This window comes from Pholis gunnellus (assembly GCF_910591455.1).
Source record: "Pholis gunnellus genome assembly, chromosome: 5".
Lineage (NCBI taxonomy): Eukaryota > Metazoa > Chordata > Actinopteri > Perciformes > Pholidae > Pholis > Pholis gunnellus.
Window position 1 is genome coordinate 20,546,311 of NC_136531.1, and position 19,994 is coordinate 20,566,304.

General features: G+C 42.1%; 2 protein-coding genes across 4 annotated transcripts; one reads left to right on the forward strand and one right to left on the reverse strand.

The window, feature by feature from the left end:
- Positions 1-51: 51 nt before the first annotated feature.
- On the reverse strand, positions 52-18,668 carry LOC306696113 (centrosomal protein of 95 kDa-like). Of its 3 annotated transcripts, none has more exons than XM_079159633.1 (21): positions 18,504-18,668; positions 17,539-17,667; positions 16,824-16,931; positions 16,452-16,562; positions 14,912-15,026; positions 14,024-14,142; positions 13,165-13,370; positions 12,399-12,465; positions 12,103-12,170; positions 11,595-11,791; positions 11,342-11,444; positions 10,967-11,084; positions 10,671-10,882; positions 10,102-10,197; positions 8,695-8,845; positions 4,062-4,231; positions 3,853-3,927; positions 3,491-3,643; positions 2,892-3,038; positions 2,693-2,764; positions 52-1,247 (listed from the first exon to the last, which is right to left on the reverse strand). In XM_079159633.1, the coding sequence occupies exons 1-21, from the start codon at positions 18,526-18,528 to the stop codon at positions 1,071-1,073; spliced, it is 2,619 nt and encodes an 872-aa protein (XP_079015759.1). In that variant the 5' UTR covers positions 18,529-18,668; the 3' UTR covers positions 52-1,070. The 3 variants fall into 3 exon arrangements, with proteins under 3 accessions (XP_079015759.1, XP_079015760.1, XP_079015758.1); XM_079159634.1 differs by having other exon boundaries at positions 10,671-10,876; positions 14,912-15,029; XM_079159632.1 differs by having other exon boundaries at positions 14,912-15,029.
- On the forward strand, positions 5,162-8,592 carry LOC306696115 (uncharacterized protein). Its single transcript, XM_079159637.1, has 5 exons — positions 5,162-5,578; positions 5,826-6,020; positions 6,911-6,965; positions 7,719-7,764; positions 7,999-8,592. The coding sequence occupies exons 1-5, from the start codon at positions 5,303-5,305 to the stop codon at positions 8,333-8,335; spliced, it is 909 nt and encodes a 302-aa protein (XP_079015763.1). The 5' UTR covers positions 5,162-5,302; the 3' UTR covers positions 8,336-8,592.
- Positions 18,669-19,994: the final 1,326 nt, after the last annotated feature.

A 19,994-nucleotide genomic window follows, 5' to 3' on the forward strand; every position in this document is an offset into this window, starting at 1 on the left:
ATAGTAAATCCGTCATTAGCATTCAATAAGTACAGGTATGTTAGATTTGATCTGATCTTCAGCTTTGGAATTAGAAATGTCAGACTTCATGTTATTTTGTTTGCTACAGATGGAAAAGCCTCGTTACAGGATTTGTTCCGTAACTTTATACGTTTTTGATACTTTGGTCAATTGTATTAGGATCAGCCTTAACCTCAGTAAAATACAAAAACAGTAACCCGTACCTAATGCAAATCACTTAACCTGCAACTGTGAGCCAGTCCAGCCAGTAGAGTTCAGGATCCCACACATTTAATGGATGACGATAAAGGGGCATTTGTATGCTCATTAGATACATTAGTGGACAGTGCTACCATTTGTGTTGGTTAAAAACTACGACACGTTTAGTTCTGACAGAGTGAAAACAATCAGTGTATCTGAGGAAAAGGAGGAGTCATGAAAGACTTGATTATCCATCGCCCCTGGTGATCGGACAGCACAGCACCAGGTTCATTAAAAATCAAACATTAAAGCTTAAAAATAAATAATTCACGGGAAGGGTTAAGTCACAAAAGCAAGACATCGCACGTATAAGGGGGGGAAATGGAAGTTAAAAATGTCAGTGTGGGACATTCATGCTCGTTAACTTTGCATCTGTGATCCCTATTTGGCAAGAGGAAGAACATTTTCACTAGTTGTTTGCTACAATATCAGCACTCAAAGACGGCACAGTGAGGGAGCCATTTCAAAACATTCCTTGTTATCAAGTACTAAAAACCCGTGGAAGGAGGATACTTGGTCCAAGATGGCGTTAAGGTCACGTATAGCAGCTGAGGTGAGAGGAAGTTAGCTAAATTAGCTAATAGCTACATGTTGTGGAGTGTGTTCAGTTAATTAATAACCATCAGGACTTGTATAAGTTCTTAAATTCCTATTTTGTGCAAATCTCTGAGGGAAGATCTCGAGGAGACGGTATTGTTCAGCCAGAATGTCGTACCCTTAGTTGTGAAAAGCAGAAACAAAGTCTTTTGCAGCATGTTCCTATGATGTTAGTCCAGTCTGGATTGAGCGGAGCTTAAAACAGCCCCGTGTCAGTGCAGATAGCTAGTGTTGTACTGGAAGGACGCCATCTGGACCCGACTGCGCAGCGCCTGGACCTCCAGGTCCTGGAAATGGTCGTCCTCGTCGTTCTGGATGATGATCTTCTGCAATTCACCGATTTCACGCTCCATCCTGGAACGCAGCTCTCGCTTCATCTTCAGCAGAGCCTGTGGGAATGGCAGTGAAGAAGTACTCAGATTGTGTTTAATGTCTTTAGTACAAGTAGAGCAATATATTGAACTATCGACAGAGCCGTGCCGGCAGTGCCTACATGTACCAGAAAGCATTGCGTGCGAGCGTCTGACGCCCAACAACAAATCCTTCCCGAAAAACCCGGTAGCTCGTGGAGGTGGGCATTTCAAACGCGAGTGTGTACAACAAGTTAAAGGAGTCTCAAATACTGAGACAAAAATGCCGACGTGGTGTATCGTGCCCGGATGCTCCAGCTACAAGAAGAAGAGAGAGGAGCTCGTGAGCGTCAACTACCACCGACTACCGACAGATGTTGTACGCTGCAAACAATGGCTCCGAGCGATTCAAAACCCCAAATATGACGAGAACGCACCGAGCTCAGCACTGGGGAGTCTTCGGGTGTGCTCACTGCATTTTGCAGCAGATGACTACAACAGGGACATGCGGTCAGAGCTGATGGGAGGGCCCACCAAGAGACTGCTGAAGACATCCGCTGTGCCCGCTGTGTTTACAAGCGATGTCGGCCATGGCGAAGCAGAGCCCCGGGAGGAGCGCGGCCGGACAGATGTGAGCGGTTTATAGCTAACGGTAGTAGAATGCATTGAATGCATTGCTAAAAATGCCACATTGTGTTATGCACTGTTGCTAATCATTGTTATTACCTCTGCCATCGTAGACTAAAGAACAAACCGCCTGCACTTTTACCGTCAGTGCGTCCAGCTGTGAGACCGAAACACGGTCAGCTGCTTCAGCCCACGGTCACGGTGGGCTCGTGCCTGAGGTAAGACATTACGGTAATGGAGATTCTGATTTGGGCTTTCATTAAATAGTGATGCGTTATAAACTTTAATCATGGTGTCCACGTTTATTTACTGTTTTAGGAAATTGTTGCGTAATTTTTTAAAACTCTAACCCCGAAGCATTTCCAAGAGGTATTACTGTAGAGTTGTAGCCTGGCTGCTGTCCAAACCAGGACACAGTAGTAACAATCCCTGATCTCCGTGCTATAATAAAGGCAGTTTAAAACGTTCGGTAGAGTTGTCTGGAGCTTTTATTGTGAAATGTAAGCACAGAAGGAGTGTAGCTGTAATGTGCTGCAGCTTACAATATGGGAGGCAACAAAGAGTTGTCTGTCTTGGTTTGGACTCGGTAGCCTGTGTTATTATTTTATTACCTTCATAAGCATAGACGCAATCATTAGCCATTACATTGTGCAATCTGCATTTACTTAATAAGTTAAAGCAAAACATCTTGTCTATTCTATTTTAAGTAAAACACACAGCTTTCTAACAAGAGAGTCCATTGAAGTTGGTGATTTGTGAGATTTCAGCTCTGATTAAAAACATATTGCTCATGTTGTGCACGAATAAGATTCAAATTGAAAGATTTTTGTGACAGCAGTACTAAGTCAAATGTTTACCTTTTCTTGAGATTTTTTCCGGACCTGGATATCCTGCCGCTCTTGGGAAAGCTTTTCAGCGAGTAGTGAAAACTGAAAGAGAGGAAGCACATTAAAGCTCATCCTGGAATTCATGAGTAGGTCCATTTTAAAACTATACAACAGTGTGTGTGTGTGTGTGACTTCCTGGTTCTTATATAGGTCTGTGTGTGTGTCCCACCTGGTCTTTGTAGTAGTTCTCCATGGACTTGATCTGGTCCTGGTGTCGTCTCTGATGTTCCAGCCGCTGCTCCTTAGCGTAGGCTTTCTGCTCTCTCAACCGGACTTTCTGTAGCTCCAAACCCTCCTCAAACAACTGCTGAAACATCTAGACAGACACACAACCACACATCACGCAAAAGACTAACACCAGATGTTCCCATGGTTTGTGATGTAACTTGTATTACTTAATATGTGAAGTTATTACTCTACAGCTCTGATTCCTCTCAAGCAGCCACACAAATACTTTAAAACAGGGACCTAACTTGCCTAATAAAGTTTGGGTTTCAGAAGAGATGGAAAATCTTTTTTTATCATTGAGTATTTTATATATTTGGGTTTGAACGGGACTGTTGGTCAGACAACACAAGCAAATCCTAGTTGTCATATTAAGCTCTGGAAAAATTGACCTTTTTTGTGGCACTTTTCAATACTTTGACATTGTATGTTCAAGACATTAAATACATAAATTGGGTGTAATTCTACATTGAAGTAATCGTTAAGTCACTGCCATAGTCCTAGAACTGGAGTGCAGAGTTGCGACCGGCCTCCACTACCCACCCTCTCCTCCTTGGTGCGAGCCCTCATCAGGCGGGCGCGGTGCTGGACATGGTAGTCGCTGTGGTACTTCTTGGCGCGTGCTACCTGCTGCCTCTGCTCCCTCTGTCTGTTCTGGGTCGACTTCTGCTGTTGGATGCGCTCTTTGAAATCCCTCTGGAAGATAAAAATGTTCAGCTGGTCTGCCGTGTTTCACAAACACCGCTTGTGCAGAACAGGCAGGTGAAGTCTGTCTGCATGCAGGTGCACTGTTTTGTAAAAAAAATATGATGATGACACTCTAAACATCCATTGTACCGGTGGTTGATAAGGTTACTTAAATGTGAAGGGACCTTTTGAATGTGTGTCTATGTGTTGATGCTCACCAGACGCCTGTTGTGGTCCTTGTCTTTACGGATGATCTCCACCAGCAGGTCATGTTTCCTTTGGGCTTCTTCCACCTGACAGAGAAGCAGGCGTTTACATATTCATTCGTCAGTCCTTCCACCACATCGTACATTCCAGATTTTAAAGAGCACAGTCAGGCACATTTTTCCCTGCACATGGCAGACTTGTAGGGGCCACATCGTCCTACCTGGCTTGAGAGTTTGCTGCGACGCTGGCTATGAGGGGATGACAGGGCATGGAGTCTGTCCACCTGCTGCATCTGCTGCTCCCACATCCGACCCAGGGCGTGGGGGGAGATGTGAAGGTGGGGCAACTCCTCAAGGAGCACTGGAAGGAGTTCATTCTCCTTCACCTTCACTGCAGAGAGAGAGGACAAGAAAAAGAACGTTACAACCATAGTATAATCAGACTACAACTGGTTGAAATCTGCAACCTCACAGCTCGAGGTCACCTAATCCACACTAGTCCTTTTTGAAAAATGGAGCTCCAAAGTTAAAATGTCACCAGATAATCATCTTTGATCAGTCATAAGAACCTTTCCTTCATAGGTTAGCTGCAATTTACAATGGATTACTGTTCAAGATGACCCAACTATGACCATACAAAGCTTCATATGGTGTTACTGTGCAGTTTTGGGGAAATTTAAGTACAGTAAAATAACTTGAGATTTGACATGGGTGTAGTCTGGGTCATCCTGACTGGAAGTTGCAGGTAACCTGTGACGGAAACCTTTTCTAAACGGGTCAAGATGATTATTTGGTATTTTAACTTCAGAGCTCCCTTTTTTAAATACAAAACAGCAGAGAAGAAAACCCTTTTTATTATCAATGGACTTTATATAGCCTGATGTGCAATATAATGTCTTTACTTGGTTTATCAAATGTGAGAAATGATTGCAGAAATACAGATCGTCCCTTCGTCCTTTTTGACCGTTCCAAGCTCCCGTACCGTAACACCACAAATAGACGAGCATCACAATCCAAGAGGCGGCTTGACCGCTCTTGAGTGCGGCGAACATTTCGATAGTAGACGTAGACTACACCAAAGGATCAAACACACCTAAACACTACTTCCTGAAACCTACAGCTACAACCTGAAAACACATGTACAGTAGATGGCGGTCGGCACGCCCCCCAGCCTAGAGAAACAGACAAGTGTACCGACACGGAACAATGTACTGCTGTGAATGGGGGCAACTAAAAGCATGCCCTACCTAAAACCAATATTAGTTTAAGTGTTAGCTATATAAAGAATATGTTCACCGCTTTCCTTTGGCACTATATTTCCTCAACCATAGAACTACCGTAGTCCTACGCATGAGCGCAACTGTGCCACGCACTGTATTACGCCGCAGCCCAACTGTCTGGGTCAGGTACTTAGGGAAGTGCCGTTGCGCAATCAGACTGAAATCAAAATCCACTCTTGTAAATGTTTAAAAAGATGGTGCGTCCTTGTGTTTTTCCGGGCTGCTGCAACAAAGAAGTGTCCTGGTCACCATATAGATTCCACCGGGTTCCGCTGCATGCGATTGGCCTTAAAAAGCAGTGGCTAGTCGCACTGAATATAGACAGCGACACTCCACTGGCAAAATTGAGACAACTACGCGTTTGCAGTGATCATTTCTCCGAAGAGGATTATTTGAGACCACGGCCAAATAAGCTCGATAGACACTTGCTGAAACGCACCGCTGTACCCAACCACCAGGTAAGATAGCGCTGAATACCAACATGTACCGAACCATGAAAGAAATGCTTTTGATTGATTTCGGTTTCATTAAGAATATACCATTGCAGCACATCTTTCTAACTAAATATTTACCGTACATATGTAGGCTCTAGTGGGGGTAACTCGTCTTTTTTTGGTTTGTGTTTATGATTGAGATGTAGGCCTACATGCTGTTTATAATAAATGCATAACGACTTAGGCTCATTCATGATTTGCATGTGCACAGGCGTGTACTTCACAAAGCACAATACAAGAGAAACACGAGCAGCAAATGTTTTCTGGCGTCCCAGAATGCACTCCGAAGGAGCCGCCAGTAAAGAGCCACCAGGCCTCCAAATTAGCATCACAACTGAAGCTTGACCAGTCTCCCCCCAGAGAACCACCATCAACCTCTGGAGCTCACCCTGCTATTGAGTCAGAGGTAAGCCGATGGCTGCCGTCTGCAGTTCATTGCTACTTCACCAAAACGTATGAAAAGTGTTGCATAATGATGTGTACATTTTTGTCAGCGAACATGCTGGTGAAAAGGAAGTATTTCAACTTGTTCTCAAGTTATCTAGTACATATTCTGACCAGTGTGAGTACACACTAGTTTGTGGCATTTTTCCCAACAATTAGTCCTCATAACAATTTTAAATTTACATTTCCATAGTCGCACATAATCTAAAATTGTGTCATAACCGAGTCCTACTCGTAGCAGCTCTATAGGTCCACATCTGCACCACCACATAGCTTGTGCTCTTCCTTGGCCTCCAGCTTCCACAGACGTTTCCCCTCTGCAAAACGTCTTCATCTGTCTCATAAAGGTATCCAAATGTCTCCATAGTGAACGGCATCTTTTCATTGCTGTCATAAGCATGAATTGTTTATTTTATTTGTTGTCTCTTCCATAAACTCAGACCTCTCCTCCACGAAGGTCTGACCCATACAGCTGATCTGCTGAGTAATAAAACAACTTAAAAAGTACAGTGGACAGCACAGTGGCATTTATGCGTAGGAATACGGAAGTTCTACAGTTGACGAAATGTAGTGCCAAAGGAAAGAGCTTTTTAGGTGGGAATGTATTCGAGTTGGCTAAATCACGTTGTTGTTGCTGCCCCCGTCCAAAGCAATACATTGCTCAGCTTCCATGCTGCTACTCCTGTCTGTTTGTCCAAACTGGCAGTGTGCTGACCGCCATGTAATACATTGACTATGGATAAATCATACAACCTCACTTCAGAGAATCAAATCTATGCCTTCAAGATAAAACAATATTTTTGTATACAACCAGGTGTTTGAAGCGAGTCTGTTTTGTGTGGTATTTTACAGCTGCATGACACCTGGGCAGTAATTGACAGCCCACCAGGCCAGGTCACAAGCACAGGTGAGTCCGTGAATGATCTATTGTGGTTAGGAGGTGCATGTGTGGAGAATAAATAATACTAAAGGTTCTCTTGTAGAGACAGCTTATTACGGTGATGTGTGGCTGCTGTGATGTTCATGGGGGACCTCGTTGATGCAGCGCAGACGATGAGCAGTCAACACGTTTTAAGATGTGTGGGAGAAACAGGTTTTAAATAAGAACGTCTGCATTTATTTATAGCAGTCTGACGGTCTGTGCACAGTGTCTTGTATAGAAAACACTATTGAGTGTGCAGACTAAGCCCTTCATGAGCTTACTTTACATCATACAGCAGACCATTCACTCGAAGCAGCAATAAATGAACATTGAGCATCAGGATTAATCAAAAAGAAGTATTGCTTCAGAGGCCCATGAACATTTATTGCAATTCACAAAGGACGCGTTTTTGACATCTCACAAAACAGATGTGCCAAAGGACACACACCTCCCGCAGTGCATAGGTTGTGAACTTAACAATATCAAGGGGATTAATCAGGTCCCCAGTTTTCCTATTACCATGTAGTTTTCTCTCTGTATTCTCCTTTAAAACATGTTTCTGTTCTGTAAGTTTCCGATGTTCCTCAGCCTGGTGAAGACAGTTGGTCAGTCTGCTGTTGATGTAGTAAAAGTTGTCCAATAGAGTCCTCTCTATTATAACTTCTGTTTTCTTTTGGTTGGTTTTAACTTGAACAAATATAAAAGATCCTTTTGACTGATTATTATTTTAATTTACAGGCATTCAAGTAAATGTACCCGAGACGTGCACTGCAACAATGGAGAAGTAAGTCAACGAATAACTTTGACCATGTAGCTTAAAATAAGGCAGACCGTTCGGATACAGTACATCAGGTCAGAGCTTCATCATACCCAGTTCAGTTTTTAACGCTTTTTACCACTGTTGCACCTGCAACATCCACAGAGACAACTTGTGCATGTGTCCAGCTGTAGCCGTGCTCCATACAACAAGTGTGTCATTATCATCTCTCCGCTCTCTCTCTCTTCTGCCCCATAACAGACCAACAGTGCAGCACATTGTTGATGAGGAGGCCATCCTGCAGCTGATGAAGAACTGCCCGATGTGCGACAGAAAGTGCCGCTGTACCAAACGCAACTGCGGCCCTTACTTCATAGTCTACCAGAGCTGCTACTTCTGCAATTATCAACGCAAGTGGGCCAACCAGCCCGAAGCCAGAAATATGAACATTCAAAAGGCGAACGCGCCGCCGAAGAAGAAACTTCGGCCAAAGAACAAGGTGTCTGTAAAGGCTGCCAAGACTCAGTCGTCACAACTTAGTAAGACGAGCACTCCTGAATCCTCGGTCTCGGAGCCCCACTGCTCATTAGAGGCCTGATGTGTGTTCACTCTGTCTTCGATGGGACTGACTTACATGAAACTGAAATCGGGCATGAATGAACCGAGTTTCAGATGTGCCTTAAGGTGGATCATTATTATGCAGTTGGAGATGTTTGACGAGGACAAGAAATACTGTAGAGTCTGTTGAGCTGAAGCTTCAGTCCAAACTAATAATATTTTGTCTGCTAATAAGGAACACAATCAGAGTAAAGCAGTAAGAGGCGATAAGCGTGGCTTTGCTTGCTGGTAGTGAAAATACTCATTGCCGTTGTGCTGAAAAATCATTTAAAATACTAATCATACGTGTACAATAATAATAGAAAGGTCCATGTGGTGAATATACAAGTCTTGACCTACTTGAAGGAGCTTTCCTGGGGGCCTCCTGCCGTCTCCGTCCTGCTGTGGTTTGCACGTTACGTTGTGAACTACGCTGGGCCTTCGTTCTCACTGGGGACAGTCTGGGGGCTTCGGAAACATCCCTTAGTATGGCCTCTCTGTACTGGCGCTCCTACAAAACACACAGTCACAGACACACTTAACTGTATGTATTAATTGTGCTGTCTGCACAGCAGCAGTTATTTCGCCTTTGTCATTTCATACCAAGTTCATGCCAACTGTTGGAGGTAAAAATGTCCTTCAGTTTACTCTGGAACACAACAAATTACGTGCTATTTATATTTTTATAGTGAAATGACAATTGAGGGAATGTTATTTGTGTTTGAATGTATCGTAACGTCTTTAATGCATTTTTCTACGATACATTAAAACTTTGCATTCTATCTGAACAAATGTGCTTTCACATATTGATTTTAGTAGTGCAGCAAGTACAAGTGCACATTTTATTTCACTTCTAGTATCTCAAGGCTGTGATTTGAACTGTTTGAAAGTCAGGTCACTGTTGCATTTCTGCCTGTATAATAACCTTGGTTACAGTAAAATCTGTTAAAGTGATCAATGTGATCTTTCTCCTAAGTCACTCATTTCCACATAAGTAAAGAACCAAGCAACCATAAACCAGCACAGAGCTCGTAGTCACAAACTGAAAGTTATTTTAAGCAGCAGTTAAATGGATGCAACACAGTCACAACAGTTAGAACCAATGAAAATCCTCCCCTGACTCATATACTGTCTAAAGCCCTATTCGCTCGGGACTAGCGTTACCTGGGGGGACTCTAGTAATAAATACGGAGGTCGTCTGTGATCTTAGTTACATGAGAGTCTGTCATGTCCATAATTTGTTTAGTGGAAACTTACACTGCAATCTAAATACTATATTTCTCCAAACATAATACTAAATGACTATGGGGAAAATAAATGTTTTGACCGAATTTTGGGTGAAAATTCCAAGAGGCTCATCTCGCTACACGGCATGGCGACCCGTTCTCACCGGAGCAAGAGGTCTTTGAGAATATCACATTAACATAAATAGGTCTACATAATCATATTTATAACATTAAATATTACATGGTATAATGTTTTGCAGATAAGAGGATGTTACACAGAGCCTTGGCATCATATCTTGGGGATAACATCAGTAAATTTGAGTAAAATACAGACTTTGCTTATCCCCTGGCAATGCACAACACGAGATAGACTTAAGGGGGTGATTTTTAACATCACACGAGGTCACTATTAAGAAAGCCAGTCTTTAAAATCTTGTGATGAGAATTGTGTCAATATGAGAAACAGACTAAGCTCTGTGTAACAACTTTAAACAGGGCTGAGAGTATTCATACTATACTAGACGTCATACTAGTGACTTACGGCCTGTTGAGCCTTGAGGCGGGCCTTGTCTAGATCTGCCCGTTCTTTGTCTTCATATCTTTTCAACTCCTCCTGATAGGCCTCATTCTCCAGATACTGAAAGAGAAAGATTCATTTTTACTTTAAACATAAATGAGATCATGAGTAGAATCATTTAATAACTGAGATTTTAGTTATTGAGTGATGAAAAAACAAGGAAGCAAATACACAATGTCTTCTTTTTCCTATTTAAAATACGCACTATGTTCAATCCAGGTGAAATAAATCTCACAGAAAAAATGCTATTTACTTATCAAACACTGATATTGAGTGGCATCATTATTATATATTATTAATACCAACTTTTAGAATGTTTTAGTCGGTGCAAAATGTTTTGCAATTTTTAGAAACCGTAAGATGCTGTAAACTAACTAAAAACACTAAAATATATATTATATCAGTATATTCTGTCTTATGGCGCCTTGAACCTACCTCTGTGTCTACAACGTGCTGCATTAATAAACTCGCCTTGTCCAGATATGGTACATTTAAGGGGGAAGCAGTAAGGAAAACAATAGCTATGGTAATACCTTGCTATGTTTTCTGTGAGACAGTCTGTGGTGCAGCTCTCCTCGCTTTGAATGATCAGAAGCTGCAAGGTTGGTTTGTCTCCCATCATCCAGACTCGAGGCCTCTGCCATGGCATCTTCTAACTGTCCGTGCAGGGAGCGACGGACCCGTGGAGGGGAGGGGGATAAGGAGCGTGTCCGGTGGGTGGATTCGCCGCCAGCGGTTCCTAAAACTAAAACATGTTACAATTCAAGACATGTATTTTTAGTGTCAGCAGCTCTTAAAAGGACAATGAATGTGTTAACTGTGTGTTTACCTGTGTGTGGTCTGGGAGTCCTGCCACACTCCATGATGCTGTCACTGTGGTGGGACTGCTTGTCCTCTTCTCTGACTTCACTGGACTCTCCGCTTTCCCCCAGAACTCGTTTGAGCATCTGTAGGAATTACACGTTGCAAACGTAAAAGTGATAATTCACAAATGTGTATTTATCCTGGAGAAATAAAGCAAACTGCATTGAGCTGACCACAACATACTCCAACCCAACTCCAAACAAAACAGACGCACACATGCAGAAAGCATCACAATAGCTTTTGCTTGAAAATAATGTAATATGCTGGGACCTTATACAAACTACATACACGTATACACACACACACACACACACACACACACACACACACACACACACACCTGATCGAGATCCTCAAGTCGATGGGAAAGGTTTTCAGATAAGTGATGCAGCTCCTCTTCTGCTTGCTTGTTCCTCTGTCTGCGATACGACAGAGGCTCCTCCCTGCTCAGGGAGACGATTACAAAGACACCAGACAGCAGAGATAGTTAAGACAGTCAGAAACATTGTCTCATAAAGTAATAATGTCAATGAGGACATGCTATTCCTTAATCTGTAGCTTCCTACTGTTCTCCGGCACTCCACCTGTCTTACCTGAGGCCTGTCACAAGTCTGTGATCTATCCTGCTGTCCGGTTGTTTTCGTGTATAACCTAGATACTCCTCATCTTGCTCTTCCTCCTCGGTCTCTGGCGGAGAAAGGGTTGTGACTGTCCTCCCATCCTGCAGGGTGAGGAAGAGCACATCTGGCTTGGTGCGGAACAAAACCCTCCTGGGACCCCCATTGGTCGGCTGAAATTAGACAAAAAGTTATTCAAGTTCATTTGGATTAAGACAGAGTAAGTGAGCCAATGGAAAAAAGAAAAGATGTGTTTGTATTTTGAAGATAATATCCAATGTTTATTTTTTAATTCCATCTGGATCGGGTTGAACCAGTGACTTATTGTCACTGTATATGTCAGTTTCAGGGTCCAACCTTTTTAACATAGCAACCCGGGTTGCTGGAGATAACACAATACTTAAATAATACGGATCCAAACGTGTCTGTGTGGGTTTGAGGTTATTGTAAAACTGGTACAAGTGAAGGCATGTTACTCTCTCACCTCAAGTGTCTCCCCCTCTACTTCTGTCCCGGCTCTTTGCTGACTGGACAAAGACTTCTCCCTCGCACCTGTACATTGAGCAAAACACGACATCGAGAACAAAGTCACACTTCACTCCGATTGGGGATTTCCACTTGATGGCAGTCACACGGGCATAGCAGATAAACAGTACAATGTGCTAGATGCCCTGGAGATCCACCATTCAGTCATAACTATCAATCCAATCAAGTGCTCGGGTTTACTCGCACGATGTTTGAACCGTTTAACCCCTCGACATTTTAAACTGAATAACTCACATGGAGGCTGGGGAGGAGGAGACTGTAGTCCATTGGTAACAACGGTCTCAGCTGGCGGTTCAGAGGTCTGTGTGAGAAGGAGAAAAGAGCAAGAAATAAATGTCTGTGAAGCTGAGCTGACACCGTTACCATTTAACTACAGAGGGACACAGCTTAGTACCGGACAATATTGTGCACCTAAAAAAAAAAAAAAAGGTACATTTTCTAAAATCATCTATGTCTCTCATGGACCACCAGAGACTAGACACAAGACTTTTAGAACATAATGACACTGGTGACGGGTCAAGTCACTACAAAGAAAGGAGAGGAACATCTTAAAGCCATAACTAAGCTGCGTGCGTGCGTGCGTGTGTGTGTAAGTAGCCACGCAATACCAAGCTGTTGTGCATGTCAGGGCCTGCTATTAAGTAAGTGTGCTGAGTCAGTCAGACGGCAGTTCCTGGTTTCAGTAATTCCCTTATGAAACTATAAATACGTGTACGTCTGTACTTTTTCTTTGATGTATTATATTATCTTGAATAAGGTATTGCTTCTTCCTTTCTTTGATTCAACCAATAGGCCTAACCGTAACCCTTTGAATGATCAGTGAACATATACAAAACAGAACAGAGAGACAGTCTTGCATTGATGTCACTGCAGTATTATATCTCATTGCCTCTAGAACTTTGGGAAGATAAAGTCTGCATGTCCTTTCCCTGCATGCAAATAAAAGGTCTATTGACTGTAAAACTATTGACCCTCATCCTGCTGAATTGAATAAGGCTACCTCTGTAGTGACGGGAGCGGCTCCCTCCTCTGCCTGCCCTTGGCTGAAGCCAGCAGCTGTTGGCGATTTGCTGGGCGGGTGTGGGTCCGTGTCGGGTTCGCGGGGGGTGTTGCTCTGAGAGGGAGGCTGCAGAGCGATGGCTGAGGGCAGCGGTTCAGTCAGTGGAGCGTCCTGGACGTCCAGAGGACCAGAGGTGGTGACTGCGTCTGAGGTTAATCATGCGATTTATTGAAAGTGTTACAACAGCTGCAAATTAAAATCTTAATAATGGAGCGCCTTGGTCGTCGAATGGTTACAGCGCATGCAAAATGACGTCAACATTGCCAGTTCGGTTCTGAATTCATCAAAACATAACTCATTCACATGGTGGAAATGCAGTCAATGACTATCTATCACCAAAGATCTTATATTTTTGCCTGTTAAAATGTCTATTTTAGGAGTTTTCTGCATTTAAGCCTCGACTGAGATTGATGAAATTGTAAAAATAAATTATAATAATAGTTATCTATGATACTTGGAGGCAACATGATGTGACAGAGCAAACATATATCTGCAATTATTTTGGTTTATGTAGATAAGGTTGGGCTGTGGTTTGCAGTGAAGCAACAATACCGGTTAGGTAACTACTGTGACAACTAAACCAACAGCATTAAATCAGTGCATAAAACAATGTGGGCGCTCTCAAATGCCTAAAATAGTTTCAAACAGCAATGCAAGGTCATTTGAGAAATCTTCTAGTCAGGGAACATGCTTTCCTGTTACACCTTATTGTAAAACATCTGGAAATGAAGGGGGAGACAAACCATTGATGTGTATGCATATAAGTGGGGTAGAGGTGGGCTGTGTTTGCGTGTCGTACCTTCTAGTTTGTCTGTGAATGTGCGTGCTGAGACTCCCAGCCCAATGAGCTCACTAGTTGATCCCACCTCCTCAGCATTCCAGGTATGGAGGGAATCTTTACTGGAATGGACAGCGGACCTGAATGTTACGATGAGATATTATTAACCCAAAGTTCACACAAGTACTGTACAATAAATTAGGCATGTTTTTCAGTGGTATACTTTCCCTGATTTCATCAAACGACAAACTGATTTAAACTCTCAAACTGAGCGATTTTTAATAAAAAGGAGTCAATGAGTACTCGGCACCAAAGACATGACAATGATGAGTTTTTCATGGTAAAATACAAGTTTTCCAGATCCACGCCTTGACTTAAATTGGGTCATAGCATTCCTGATTCCAGCACCGTCATTTGACGTTGCAGTGACACAGCTGATGGCAAGGAAGAACCACAGAATAGTTCGGCTTGTATTTCTCTGGGTAGTCAGGCGGCATGCTTAACAGAACCACCTTGTTCTCTTGTGTTGCACTAACTAGTTACGTTTCCAACAGAGGAAATTGCATCGCAAAATATGAGTGGATACATTATACAGAGTGAGAACTCCACTTTATCGGTCAATATAGCAGGCACTAAGGAACCTATGGCGTCAATGGACTACACTTACTATCAACACTGATTGGACATCCACCTAAAAAGGTGGCAAATGATCCCTTTAATATTTACACTACTGCTGAAAGTTTGCCTAACTGGCTGTTGTGTCAACAGGATGTAACAGGCCGGATACGCACTGAAGCTGAACGATATGATCGCAGTCACATGGAACAAATGGGCCTGTGAGCAATATTGATTTATCTCCAATGCAATTCATCTTAGTGTTTGGGGAGCATGTGTAGCAGAAGATCTTACTCTCCACTGGAAGACAAACATCCTCCATCCAGTTTAGTCTCCTGCTGTGTGGCATTGCAGCGTGTGGGCTCCTTGGTTTCATCCGACACATCCTCACTCACACTGTCATTCACTTCTTCTGAAAGAAAAGATGAACAAGTGACCACGAGGGAGAGAGAAAAAAAAAAAAAATGTATATATGGGAAAAAACACACAACTAAAAGGACAAAGAGAAAGCAATACTTGTGATCACAACACGTAATGACTTCCATGGAATATTAAAAGAGGAACGAACACATATGACCTTTAATTCTCACTCTCAGTATTACACTGGTGTGGAAATTCAATGTTACCTCAAAGACACAGCCTACAAACTCTGACAAACAACTGAGACCATGTTGTAGTTCTAAGCACTAATGTAAACTCAAAAGCCAAATACAGCAACTACAAACCAGCCCAGGGCACAACTGTTCACTGTTAGACACTGAAGACAGACATCGCACTGCACCAATGTCACCACAGCTCAGTACACAGACAGCTGTTCGCTACATTGTACTCAGTATTGCACATCCAGGACGTTTAATTAGGCCATTTAGACGTTCGGATCACTTGTATGTGCAGACACAGTCATTAACTACTAATTGCTGCTTGGCAGCGGTCTGAGGGACGGTCCACTCATACAAAGGCATGCTCAGTTCTGGCACATGAAGAGAGCCGACTGTTCTCTGTAAAAATCCGGCACCAACTGGTTCTAAACTGGGTTCAGGACACATTACATCCTATTCATGCTGAAGGACAAACAAGCAATCTATCCTAAACAGAGACTTATGTCTCAGTCCGTAAAAGGAGAAGTAGCCGATTCAGGCAAACTGAGGACCGACGATGCTAAAGGCTGCCATGAAAATGGCCCTCTGGTCCACTGCTCTGTGAAGCCTGATGAGATTTAAATATGTTGTATTGTACGTATGATTGATTGATAACAGTTCAGATAATTAGGGCTGCCCCCTCTAAGTCAATTAGTCAACTAATCGGTCAATTTAGTCCGAGTCGACTAAGATTTCTTCAGTAGATTCGTCTTATTTTTGTGCTTTTCCGTGATGAATGACTTCCAACAAACTTATGAACACATCTCTGGTTAACACAATAATTAGAATGGTGCTTTTGTGTGATTGTTTGTAGAGAAACTTCAGATCTGTTGATTAAATCAACTAATTGATGAGACCACAAAATCGTATGAGTGTTAGTCGACTAACAATTTCTTTGGCCTTACCGATACTCTAATGTTCATGTCAAGTATTTTGTTGCACATTGGTGTTAATATTCTTTAATTAACATCAGCATGGCACCGGCTTTTTTTAGTTACTAAAGCTGAATCTTCCGGAAAAACATTTTGGCGAATTTCTATACATTATGAAGCTTTAAAATATGTGATTAAAATGATATGGTACCTATTTGTGACATAAAACAAAGCTCTTTTGTTTGCAAAACTTTTGTTAGGAGATAAAAACATATAAATATCTGTCAGGTTGATGAAGGAAACGTGACAGAAGAATCTGCCTACCACCGTTCTGTGATTCCTCGCTTATCTCCTCCTTGAGATATTCCAGGAGGCCATCGAAGATTTCCAGAAGGTTCTTGATAGACTCTTTGTCGCCTCTGACAACATTTTCTCCTGCAAACACAAAGCCATTATTATTATTCTCAGGGCTCATCTGTTTCATTGCTGAAGAACATTTGTCCTGTAATTGTCCTCGTGCTTCTGCAGCCCCCTTCATGAAATCAGGAAAACGGGCCCAAAATAAAGTAACTTAACTAAAAATAACTTACCATCTCAAGTCGATCCTTGTTTGAATTTATGTAGCAGTTTATCATAGTTGCTCTTCTCTTATAGATGCACATGACATAATGTTGTCGTAAAGAGTGATCATGTTACCTGTGATGTGCGAGAGACTGATCTGGAGGTAATCCAGGGAAAGTGAATCAATCACAGACTGAACGTTATGGAAGTTATCCTCTTGACTGCATGGCGCTGCAACGTAATCTGAAGGAAATACAAACGCAAATATAACCAAAGCATGTAAGAGACTATGGAAATGCACAGCAATGCCAACAGTCACATGCATTCACACACTTCCTTGAACACAGGAGGGCCTTCACTTTAAGTCTTTCTCGAACATAACAATGTATTAAAGAGCTCAGCGACATTAACAGTCGCATGATTGCATGTTTAATGGTCTTAGGAAACATTCCTGACATACTAAGCACACTCAGGCGATCATGCTCTAAAGTAAAACCTCACAGCTTGTTAACCGCCAGTGGTTTTGGCCCTCTGATTTGAATATTAATGAGGGCTACAAATTATGGTTGTTTTAATCATTAATTACTCTGCGGACAATTTGCTGAGTTAATTAATCACGCGGTCATTTTGTCAGTTTGACCAGCAATACTAAATCTGTAGATACTCAGCTTAATATCGCATTTGACAAAGAAAAACAGCAAATCATCACAACGGAGAAGCTGGAAATGGAGAATATTTGGCGCTTTTACTTAAAATAATAAGCTACGCAATGACTTATTGAAATAGATGTCTACTATGTCGATATCGGTCGATCAACCAACTGTTTGGCTGGTCTGAAGCTTAATCTTACCTGGAACTTTCTCCCCCAAGATGTTTTCATACAGAGCAATGAAGACATTTGCATCACAGTCCGTCAGTTTCCTCAGCCTCAGCTTTATGGGACACTTGCTGAGTAGATCATTTGCCACATCCACCCAATCTGTGGAAGAAATCAATAGTCTTCATAATCATCTAAAACAGTGAAGTCATTGTTTGACTTCAATATCTAGAAAGTAGTTCCACAGAATAATACAAATAGAGAGGCATGGAATGGTTAAACAGAATACTTTCTTAATAAAGAACACATCAGTGTACCATGAAGGAAGATTTGACTTCTAGAGCTCATTGTGTGGAGACACTCACTGTGTTTTAATTTAACCTCCTCTAGGGGTGACAATGCTCACTCTTGATGCTCATCCGCGGCAAACTTAAGTTTGAGAGCGGGGAGTCATCTCTCCCTGTCTCACACACAATAACTACACTTTATATTTCAACGTAACGTTGTGTGTTGGACCTTATTTGTGTTGTATGTTTCTCGAGTCTGACAATAAAGATGAACTGAACTAGCTAGCTTCAGTTAAAGACTAACGGTGAATGACATATATAGTTATTAACAAATAACACCGGTGGCCATGGGTTTGGGATGTTAAAACAACAATCAGACTATAGTCTACAGTTCATTGCCTGCTTTAGATCCCCTCTGAAAGTGTTTCACCATAACTTCACCGGTTGAGTTCAGTCAAAAGTAGCTAGCTAACGTTGCTACTTCAGCGTGCTAACGGGAACATCGTCAGAGAACGTTAAACTGAGAGCTCCAGTTAATCTTTAAATTAAAAAGTATATCTAAAGTGTAGCCTGTGTACGTTAATGTGATGACAGGCTCGGTGACAGCAGCAGCGCTACAGTAACCTGGCAGCTAGCGTTAGCTGTAAGTTAACGTTGACGTTACGTGTCGCTAGCTTTCTCCGGGTCTGGAGCACGGTCTCGGTGCCTCACCTCTCTCTCCCTCCTGGGTTCCCATGAAACAGCTGTCGACGAGAGGCAGTTGGAGCTCAAAATCTACGGACTAAGTGAGCTGGAAAAGAGTCTCGTGTAACCCGGAGCCCCGACCTCACAGCTGGGGTCAGTTCTGGTGTTTGTTGTGGGTTTCTGGGAGAAGGAACTACCGTCTCTCGTTTAAAATTGAAGTCTTGTTTGATTGGACGTTAGGCTCGTTCTTTGTTTCCGGGTGTTCCCTTTGGTGGGCGCGTGCCGCCCTCTGCTGGTTAATGTGTATAACGCAGGCAAAAGGCAGCATTTTAGCCTCCTTTAATCAAGTCAACTGACGATATCAAAGCTGGAAACATTCACAACAACTTCATCTCGTAGACTACATCTCCACACTTTCACGGGTTGAGGGGGCTTTTAAAATAGTCGGACATCACCAGGATTAACATTACCTGCTGATCACTTGACATCCACAATTATGTACCCTACATGTTCTGTGACATGTCAAAACTTCCCTGTGAAAAAGGCATTACATATTGTATCCACTGCCATGGAAGCCAACCAGCAATGTATTGGTATAATACCTATAGCTGCCCAAGGTTTTCTGTCCGGCAGAAATATTTGCCCCATTATGCCCCATTTATGCATAGTATTAACTGAAATAATAAAGGCATTATTAGCCACCTAAATCCCTTATTTTTTGTTTGTGATGTGCTTGGCAAAACAAACAAATTATTTGCCACACAGGGAGCCAAGGGGGCTTTCTTTTTTGCCCTAGTACAGTTCCCCAGTTTGTTTACAGCCAAGTATCATTTAAAAACACTTCAACTGTTGCCAGGGCCAATTAGACAGCACTCTATTGTGGGGAGTGACGTTAATAATTACAGTTACATTAAAGTTAAAGTTGAAGTTATTAAAGTTACTTCCATCAGCAGTGTAATGACACATTTATTTCTAGTGTGTTAGTGTGTTTTGGAGTAAATACAAGCTGAACATCACATTTCTCACTTCTTATGTCCCCAATAATCACTCACTCACTTACTGACTAACCTATGAAATAAAAAGCTTGCAAACGAGATATGTAGATATGTGATAAATTGAACTGCCACAGTGTGGACAGTTTCTCCAGAATAAACATCTATTTCTCAATAGCAGAAGTGAAGACTGACGTTTAGAGAACGTTCACAGCTACTGTGTGAGATGTAGATCTGTTTTTGAGGAACTAAAATGTGCACTGAGGATGTCAGTTCTTTTTTTCTTTGACCATTTAAGGTGAAGAGAGTTCAATTTAAAGAGGTAAATAAATTAGAGTATTAATTTGGACCACATCTTCACAGTGTTTGCTATATTATTTTTAATTTCTTATTTGCAATCAACCACAATAGTATAGATTCAAAATGGGAATTCACATTTGATTTATACAGTCACCTTCAAAAGGTAGCCAGTCGCCTTTAAATGCCAATTATGTACCCTACAGTGTGCAAAGCAGATAGGCTTTTT